Raw genomic sequence first — 10,450 nt, 5'->3', positions numbered from 1 at the left:
GAATCAACAACGCCTATAGCTTCCAAGAACCCACTCATCAAAGCCCACACGTAGAATCACATCTCGAAACCGCAAATCAACCCAACATCACCTCACCGGCAGCATGAGAAAGCGTCCACAACTGGAAATACCGTCGTTCAAGAAGGGAAACAAAAGATTGTTGTCTCCGTTTCACCAAACCCAAGACCGTTACACCCATTTAACCCACAGTCCGTATGGAACAATGGGTCAGGCTGGGCACATCTCCTCCGGAGCGACGACCGTTAAGAGACACTTGAAGAACGAAATTCAAACTAACATCTAATCACTTGCAGCGGACCTTGACTGTTTTCAAAAGGTCTAACCACCGCACAATTGACGAGATGACAAATAAACGGCGACTAAAAGTACCACACCTTCAAACCCACTCATATTTTGGGGAAAGCCAAGAATCCCACTGCGCCAAGAAGGAGCTCAACACAACAGAGAAGACAAATCGCCACAAGCCACCACTACCACCAGGTTAAACAACGATGACCAACCCATATAATCTAAATAATATTACACTTATTGATTCTTGGTAACTAATTGTGCAAATTATAAAAAGAGTAATATTGTTTGATCAATTCTTTTTTATATTTATTAAATATACAAACTAATGAACGATTTTTTTAATAGAAATTGATATAATTATTTTATCTTCTTACATAAAGAATTATATGTGTATATAAGTATATGATAACTATTAGTGTCTTCTAAAGTCCATACATTTTTTATAAATCATTTTAAAGATTTTTTTAAATACATTTCTATTAGCTGACGAAAAATACATATTATTATTTAACATGGCTTACGACATCTTTTATCAACAACAAAAAATTATATACATAAGAGCTTATAAATCCTTTATAAAAGAAAAATGAAAACTTGAAGAACAATGAAATATTTGCAATAAAAATGTTATATATTTAACTGAAAATATTTAAAGTAATGTGATAATTAAGCATCAGTATAAATGTGTGATTATTGCAATGGACATCAAATAATATATGTGTGTGCATGTGTGTGTGTTAGTCGTTCAATATACAAGTTATGAAATTTGACGGATTATATTGAACTGAACGTGAGAACTTTGCAATTATTAAATGTTTAGCATCTAAGTCAAAGAGACCATAGTATAGTAAATATGGTAACAAATTGACTGAATAAGTGTTCTAAGATGGATTTTATAGTTCATTGGTTGTATGGGTTGTGTTACTATTTAAAGAAAGATAGAGATATTTAGCAACAAATATGTAAGAAAATTGAAAGACATTAGCAATGCATGTTAAATGTGATAAAAAGAAAGAAATAAAAATGAAAGACTAATAGAATAACAGACTGAAGAAGATGACAAATACAAAAAGATGTCTAATATGTATTGGATAAACTAATGTGATAATTGCATACGTAATTCCACCAGTTTTTGTTATTAATTATTAAATATTATATCAGTTACATTGCATCAAACTTATAAAACAATTTGCACTGAAAATTACTTTATATCTAAGTTAAATGAGGTGGTAAATAGAATATTGTGATTACTATAAAGTGAATTAAAATATATTATTATTTTTTCATTGATCATGAGTTTGTTAATCATTTGATCAAAACTATATAGTAATTTTAAATAAATATTTTAGAGATTTAATGTTATTGAACTATCACCAAATTTCACACTTTTAAAAATATAATATTGAGATATTTGATTTTGAACTAGTGAGAGTTAAATATAACATTTTATCGTGATGGTTTGCAAAGTTGCACCAGAGGTGCCCGCCCCTGGGTTCGAGTCTTGGCCACTGTGGAATTTACATATAGGCTTCAGCATTCGAGACCGAAGACCGTTACAAGGTGAGCCACATGGTGACGCCCTGGTAACGTCCATGCTCACTTCTGTCTCTAGTCTGGATCATCTTGGTGGGGTCAGAATACTCGGTTAACAAAAAAAAAGTTACACCATAGAAAATAGTTCTAGCAAACACAGCACAAATATTGAGATGATTAGGATCAAATATTTGAGAAAAATTAAATATTTTGTAAACCCAAGGAAATTTAAGATTTGATCATATTTTTGAAAATATCTTTTAAATTAATAATTATTTAAAATGATATTTAAAAAAATTATGCCTATATTTTGATTTATTATTTAAAGAAACATATATAAAATTTAAGTTTTGATTTTTAAATAATGTTTTAATTGTTTCTCATTTCAAACATTTTGATCTTCTTTTAAAGGGTGAAACAAAAAGAATAAATATTTTAAAATTTTAAAATATCATCATAATAGATGAAATTTTATATTAACTGTTTTTAGCAAGAAATTATCTTTCAGTTACCACCAAATTCTATTTGATATATTTATTGAAAAAAAAATCCCTAATTTCCAATAAGCTAGATTTTTTGAAGAATCATTTAAATGATTAATATAATAAACTTAAATTTGAAATATTGTTTGTAAATGGTAAATACAATTAGAGGATTTGAGAAATAAATGAAATACTCTCAACATCTTAATCAATCAATAAGCCCCATAATTCCGGAGAAAACTGAATTCGAGTTAATTTATTAAATAGAGACACAAAGAGGATGTGGGGTAACCCCATACATATAAAATAGTAACGGAGGCAATTTTTTATTTAATATTTGTTAGCGCTCTTAGTCCTAGATAGCAAAAATCAAAAGCATAATTTAAAACCAGAAGAAGGTTGATAAAACAATTAAAAAATTAAAAATATATGGTTTCTGAAGTTAAAACTATATATTTATGAAGGTTAAAACAACGACAAAGGAGAATGTCAGTTTTGAGAGCTTCAGAACATCGTTTATTCCAAGCTTAAAACTCCAGAACGAGCTTCGGACTGTTGATCTCTTAGCGATCCTCGCAACTGTTCAACTTCCGAAAAGTGATCGGTGCACCGTGCTGAGGATAGAGCAACATGAGGACGGTGGGTGCGTGTTGGTAAGTAGGAGCCAAGTGAAAAGTGAAGCGTTGGATCATTATAGCAAGGGTCAATTTGGCTTGAAGAATGGCAAGATTCTGACCGATGCAGGTACGGGCTCCAAGACCAAATGGTATGAACCCAACAGGGTGTTTCGCAGCACGAGGCACTCCGTTTGCGAATCGATCTGGATTGAATTCGTTTACGTCGTTACCCCATATTGCTTGATCGTGATGGACAGCTATGATTGGGATCAGAAGCTCCGTGCCACATGGGATTTTGTACCCTCCTAGCTCAACATCCGATTTTGCGCGCCTGATTGTCGCTACAATTGGTGGATACAGCCTTAGGGACTCGTTCAGAATCATGCCCAGCTGCAAATTTGTAAAAGAGATTAAGAAAAAAAAACAAAACACATCCAGATTTGTATCTTCTTTATATATTTAACATTTTGGTCTTTGATCGAGATAAAACGAGTGTGGTTATCTTCGGTCAAAGAGAAAACTATTTTATCATTTCAAACACACATACATAAAACAAAATATATGTCTTCATAAAGATATAGTTTAATGTTTTGATATTCAATTTTAATAAACAAAAGTTCAGTTGTTTTGTCATGAACATTATTATTGCATATACATATTCTTTTTTTTTTGTTATTTGAGTTAATATTTACACTTTTGGCAGAACGAGATTTTTCAAGATTAAAAAAAATTAAGATTGTATATCAATTTATATTAAACGAGATTTAGAGTTATAACCATGATTTGGAAAAGTAAAATAAAGGTTGTATAATACTATTTGGAGATATAAGAAAAAACTATTTTTTCTTGACATGTGGAGAATTTAATGCAACAAAGGCGACATAAAGTCTATGATTAACGGTAGCGGAACTTTGTCATTACCAGTTCTCTTTCTATAGGTGATTGGTTTATTACTTTGTGAAATTTAAAGGGGATTTTTGAAAAAAAAGGAAATTGAGGATAATATTTCAGAAATTGAAATAATAAAAAGCAAAAGACAAAAAAGAGAGAAACGCACCGTTTTGAGCTTAACGACATGGTCTTTAGTGGGGACATCACGTGAGCCGCAGACCCTGAGGACCTCATCACGTGCTTTGGCCTGCCACTCCGGGTGCATGGCTAGCAAGATGGTCGTCCACGTCAGCAGATTGGATGTTGTCTGTTTTCCGGCGAAAAAGAAGCTTTTACACTCCTCCACAATGTCCTGCACCGTTACATTTTTCGCCTGAATCATTAAAGCCAACAAATCCTTCGCCGCCGCTGCTGCCGGCTCCGGCTCTAGCTCCTTACTTTCTTCGCTCTTTCTCCGCCACTCTATTAGCTTCAACAAAGACTTCCTTATCTCCTTGTCTAACTTCCAAGATTTCAAATTTCCTTTCGTCGGAAAGAAACTGAGGAAATAATAAATTGGTATATATTAGTCTTCTTGGTTAAATTAGTGAATTTCCGAATATTCAAAATTACTTTACCTGTAACCAGGGATGAAGACCTTCTGGAAAGCTTCGGCGCAAAGAATCATCTGTTGAGCTTGTAGTCTAAAAATCGCTCGGCCATCTTCGTAGCTACTTCCAAAAGCTGTTCTGCTTATAACATCTTCGGTCAAATTTTGATACCACTCATACACGTCGACCTCAACTTCCCCAGTTTCTGATAGCTTCTCCGACCATTTCTCCACCATCTCCGTCACACTTTTCAACACCACCGGTATAAGCAACTGCCAACAGTAACATGAGTAAAAAAAAGAAACAGAAAAACAAATTAAAATGGTTAAAATTCAGTTACTTTGAGATTCTCCATATGAAATGTGGGGCTAATGATTTTGCGATGATGAGCCCATTTTTCTCCTTTGAGGCTAAGAAGTCCATCGCCTTCAAGCTGTTTAACCAAAGGATGAGCTTCGTTCTTCTCATAGAACTCAGACTTTGAAAATATTTCTCGGATCAGATCCGGATCCGCCACCGTTAACCGGGAAGTTGGCCCGAACCATACCAAAAACGTAGCACCTATAAATAATATTTAAACCCCACTTAAATTAAACATGACAAAAGAAGCTGTAAACATGAACAGATCTTGAAGTGGGAAACTTGACAAAAACAGGGTATTGTGTTAATGCCAAGTGCTTCTTTCAAATGTTACTAAATTTCTGCAAATTTAATTCACTACTGCACAGAAACCGAAATTTCTATAGTATTTTTTTTTATCTGAAGACTAGAGAAAGAAGACAAGAGTTAACAGAGGGGAAAATGATGACTAAGCCTGTGAGGAAATAGTGGGGAAGAACAGAGCCTCTTTTTTTCACATCAAAGTACTGACATCATTATTTGATCATGACAAAACATAATACATCAAAATAAATTTTTTATTTATTTATTTACTTGGTTAATAAAACAAAATCTTTTGTATTGCTTGACTTGAAAACTCACTGCATATCATTTCAACTAACAGATGAAAGAACGAACCATAAATCCCAGAAATGCGGAAGAAAACCCAAGAAACAAATTCTCCAAATAAAAGAGAAAGAGACGAAATGAGTCTTGTAGTGAAAAAAAGTATTAATAGTGAATTTTAAAACTTAGAAGCAGAGTAAAAAAAGAACTATATGAATCTGGAAAAAAAAAGAGAAGGAAGAACGAACCATAGATTTTCCTCCAGTGATGGTAGAAAGAGAGAACTCTTGGAAGGATATTGTGAGAGAAAGGCATAGGATGAGAAGAAGCTTTAAGCATCATGCCAACAAGTTCTTTAACGTTACCGATGAAGAAATGATAGGGAGGACCTCGAATTCCCTGTTTTGAGAAGTGTTCTTCGATCTTTCTGGGTCTCCACCAAAACAGAGACATGCCTTTCACAATTACAAGAGTAAGGATTACAGACAAAAGGAGAACCTTTGGAATCAACCAGTTGCTACTTTCGTCCTCCATTGTCGGAAAGAAAAATAAAAAAGAGAAAGAGATAAAAAGAAGAAAATAGAAGAGAAACACAAACACACAAAAAGAAGAGCTTAAAGTTTGCGTCTTTGGTCTCGTTTTTCGTTATACAGAGTGCCGGAGAAAGAGGGAATGAGGTGTTAAAAAGGCGATTTTTTGCTCTCCTTTAAATCTTTGATTTCACTATTTATTTTTCTTTTTCTTTTTTTTTTTTGGCTTTTTGTTTCTTTGCGAGTTTGGCTTCTTCTTATCTTGTTTCTTTTTGGACTACTTTGCTTGCTGGGCTATTTGAGCTTTTGAGAGAGAGAGAGAGAAAGAGGCAAGGCCAACGGCGTAGGGGCCGCCATTGGAGGACAGGGAAGGGTCAACGAATGGAGGTTTTTTGTATATATTAAAAATAATAATGCAAATCTGTTTCTTCTTTCATATGATTGTGATACAAGTCTTTTTAATTTTAGAACACTAGAATTATTAGGAGAGGCCTTTGAGAGGCAGTTGTATTACACGCGCGTCTCCCATCGTTCTCTTTACCCTAAAATCTCCGATTGAAAAGGGTGGAGCCACTGCGGATCTCCGGCGGCCTCGTCGGTGTTTGTAGTGGTCTCCCCCTCAACGGAATCAGCACAACGAGACGGAATATGCAAGATCTGGTGTTTCTAGAGGTGTTCTCGCTTCTCGCTGCGACTCGGGAGAATTTCTGAAGCGGAAATTCCTATGAAGCTCCACCGCTCTGGTGATTCGTCGGTGAATGGTTGGAGTCTACTGTTAGAGGACGACGGCGACCCACCGGAACCGCAAGTCAGTCATCGGGGTAGGGGCTTAATCTCCGATGGGAAGGTTTGGTTTGGCAGTGTCGGTGGATCTCACCTCTGTAGATGGCGGTTCTCTTAGGTCCTGAATCTCGCCGGCTCGTCTTCCTCCTTCCTCCGCCATGAAGAGTTGATGAACACACAATACATCGGACCTGTGAGACGGTGAAGCTGTCACGGTTAACGGCGGTTAGGGTTTTGGAGTTGGCTTCTGTATCGAGGTCGACGTTTATGGCCGCGGGACACTCCGAGGGTGGCTCTGTTGAAGGTAACGGGTACGGATCTGGCGGGCCGTTGACACCACCGCCGTGAGAAGTCACTGGAAACTGGATTATGGGGTCACGGTGTCTATCGGAGGAGGGAGTAGTCTTCCTCTGTCTTATTTCCCATAACCTAAGCTCCTCTCTGTTTTGCTTGAGCTGTGTATTAGTCGAGTCCAAATCACTTGTAACCTATGTATTGATGTTTCTCCGGTACACCGGAACTTGTAAGATTCCGATTGCCCTTCGGGGATGATTTATTAAATATATATATTAAAAAAAAAAAAAAAAAAAAAAAAAAAAAAGTCTTTTTAATTTTTTCGTTTGATAAAAATTGTCTCTAGCGATTTCTTTATTTATTTTACTTCTGTTCGAATTCCACATCATTTTCTGGTAATATTGTAATGATTTATAGTTTTTGTCCTTTACTCCGATGTTGGTGCAACTGCTGATATTAAATGTCTACGACCATGATGTATATCTTGAGTTTATTTTTTACAACGTAACGTATATCAAATATAGATATTTGCAAAACGATTCTCTTAAAATAATCATATAACATATGGAAACAAAAAATTGTGAAGTAACGCTTTTATTAGTGAATAATTTAGGTTCCCCTCACAAAAATAATTAGTATAGCACATACAAAATTGAAAGTCTAAAATGTAACGCACGTTCAAAACTGATTATAGACTTCCGTGTTACCACCATTGGTTTTCTTCTGTAAACTTTTTTTTTTGAAATTTTCTTCTGTAAAATTTTAGTTAAACATTTGGCCGGTTTCCCAAAACAACTAAGAAAGTATTTACGTACTCTAACTTTATTTAGTAAATTAAAAAACTACTCAGAACTTTCTAGTTTTGTTAATTGTTTCCATATTCAATTTTTTTTTAAATCATTGTATATAAAGTAAAAATTCAATATAATAATAATAATCTTAGGACACAGAACTTTATTAATGTATTATTTTAAAATATATTTGTAAAGTATTTTTCTATTTCGAATAAACAAAATAATTTTATAGTCTTTTTTTGTCATCAACGTACAAATACTCAACTAAGACTCTACAAACTAAACTAGTAATCTCATAGTCCTATATATTAACTAAAATTTATACATTTGGTTTTCATCTCTTTTTATTATACTATTCCATATTTCTAATGTATCAAAAATGCTTATAAAAAATATAGCCACATTAGTTTCAAAAAAATATAGATACATGTAATTCATACTTCGCCAAAATAATACTATCAAAGTATTAAATAAAAAAATAGAGGTAGATTATGTTGTGAATAAAAATACACAATGCAATATTTTATTTATTTATATAAAATTATTATAAATCTAATATATATTAATTATAAATTTTAGTAGGATTATTTATTTATTTAAGATTTTTATTATTTTATTAAATTGTATAATATTTTGACATATCTAACTTGAAATAGAAGAATATATTTGTTTATCATGTTTTGATTATTAATTTATAGAAATTATACTGTATACTCTCGTTAAACAAAATATTTTGGATAAAACTGCAAATATGAAAATGTAGCAAAAATATGACATTTCATTATTCTACTAAAATGGACGTTCCCAAAAAGTTGCAAATATTAGATAATAAATGAAAAAAAAACTAACAAGTTATTCAATAAGATGATTCACCCCCACGAGAGAATCATAAAAGATAACCAAATAAATGTCTACATAGTATAGTGATTAAACATGCAACAAACATTAATACTCCATATGTTCCTATAAGTAAGATTTTTTAGGGTTTTCACGTTTATATAATAAATGTTTATAATTTAATTTATAATTTTTTTTTAATACACTTTCCAATAACTATCCACCAATAAAATTTAACCTGTTCAAATATTCACAATTAACGTTTCTCAAAAATATATAAAGTACCTTAGAAATATAGAAAATCTATATTTGTGGAACAAGAATAAACTCTAGAAAATCTTATTTTCGGGAACGGAGAGAGTATATACTAAAGCTTGATTCACACACTTGCACGAATATTCATTGAGAAAACAACCATAAAATCTTGAACCTTCAAAATAAAACTAAAAAGCCTTAAACTCATGTTTGAACTAAAAAACATTCCAACTTTCAAATATTAGTCATTTTAACTTTCATTTTTTTGTTGAATAGACTATTTTAGAAACCTGAAAAGTCAACTGTTAAATCCATAAACGTTTGTTAACTAGGTAAACGACGTCGTTTTAAAAATTAATTAAACATCAGTGAAATGATGTCATTTTACATCTATAAACAATTAAATCATCTCCTCTTTCGCGAAACATATTTTTTCTAATTTTCTAATTTCTTAATCTTCCAATCTTTAAAACCTAGAGCCATTGATAATGCAAATGATGGCTAGAACGATGAGGTTACTTTGGGGTTGTCATAGTGAGAAACCTTAAGTGGAAAGTGTTAGGGAAGCTACGATTGAGCAACAGAATCAAGTCGGTGAAGAAGGTGATAATGAAGATGATAGTTAGACTAATGAGAATGATAATGAGGCTGAGAAAAATGGTATTGGTGTCGAAGAATAATTTTTATGTAGTATTTAAACGACGTCGTTTAGCAAGTTAACAGACGTTACGGTTTAATAGTTGACCTTTTGAGTTTCTAAAATAGTTGAGTCAACAAAAAATAAGAGTTAAAATAGTCAACATTTAAAATTTGGGATATTTCTTTAGCTCAAACACGAATTGAAGGTTTTTTGGCTTTAATTTGAAAATTCGGAGTTTTATTGGCAGTTTTCTCCATATTAATTTTTATGTTTTGTGAATAATATTTATTTTGTATAGATGGTAATATATATTTTAAAAATTTACCCGTGCTAAATACTATTTTTAAAATTTATCTAAATTAAGCATAGTAATTTTATAGTTCATATTGAGTAATTTTATTTTATCTTTTGAACTGTCAAGTATATCGTCCATATTTTTAAAATATGACATGTGCATATCCATAGGTACATTTTTATGTTTGTATGGATCAATATATTTAACATATACAAAATGTTTTATATATATATTGTTTAATTTTTGGTGATATATATTTCGTACTCTTTGACATTTATCATATTAGATTTGCAATGAGGTATTATTTATATAAAAATATAAGTTAAAAATATATTTTCATATTAATTTATATTTTATGTATATATAATATAAATGATTATTATTATGCTGCTTTTATTTTTATTTATTACTAATAAATAGTGATAAATATAACTACATAGCTTAAAAAAATATTGTGTTCTTAATTTAGTAAATGAATATCTAAATCCATTTAGGTAGATTTTTCTGGTTATTTAACGTTTATATAAATTAATTAGTTATTTTATATTTAACACTATATTATTTTATCATATTTATTAATTAATTATATATTAGTTAATGAGAACACCCATCCGCATTAATTAGCTATTTTAAGTTTAGTATAACAAAAATT

General features: G+C 31.8%; 1 protein-coding gene across 1 annotated transcript; it reads right to left on the bottom strand.

The window, feature by feature from the left end:
• Positions 1 to 2,708: 2,708 nt before the first annotated feature.
• On the bottom strand, positions 2,709 to 6,337 carry LOC106358460 (cytochrome P450 734A1). Its single transcript, XM_013798264.3, has 5 exons — positions 5,619 to 6,337; positions 4,766 to 4,986; positions 4,453 to 4,697; positions 4,002 to 4,374; positions 2,709 to 3,334 (listed from the first exon to the last, which is right to left on the bottom strand). Exons 1-5 carry the CDS (start codon positions 5,902 to 5,904, stop codon positions 2,891 to 2,893), a joined length of 1,569 nt encoding a protein of 522 aa, XP_013653718.1. The 5' UTR covers positions 5,905 to 6,337; the 3' UTR covers positions 2,709 to 2,890.
• Positions 6,338 to 10,450: the final 4,113 nt, after the last annotated feature.

This window comes from Brassica napus, chromosome A7 (assembly GCF_020379485.1).
Source record: "Brassica napus cultivar Da-Ae chromosome A7, Da-Ae, whole genome shotgun sequence".
Classification (NCBI taxonomy): Eukaryota; Viridiplantae; Streptophyta; class Magnoliopsida; order Brassicales; family Brassicaceae; genus Brassica; species Brassica napus.
This window is presented reverse-complemented; position numbering and strand designations above follow the sequence as displayed.

Bases quoted from the DNA above. Each gene is read 5' to 3' on its own strand.
- LOC106358460 (XM_013798264.3), bottom strand. From the start codon at position 5,904: ATGGAGGACGAAAGTAGCAACTGGTTGATTCCAAAGGTTCTCCTTTTG. The intron at 4,987-5,618 runs GTTCGTTCTTCC...TATTATTTATAG, and splicing joins TCACTGGAGGAAAATCTATG to GTGCTACGTTTTTGGTATGG. The intron at 4,375-4,452 runs GTAAAGTAATTT...TTATTTCCTCAG, and splicing joins GTCTTCATCCCTGGTTACAG to TTTCTTTCCGACGAAAGGAA.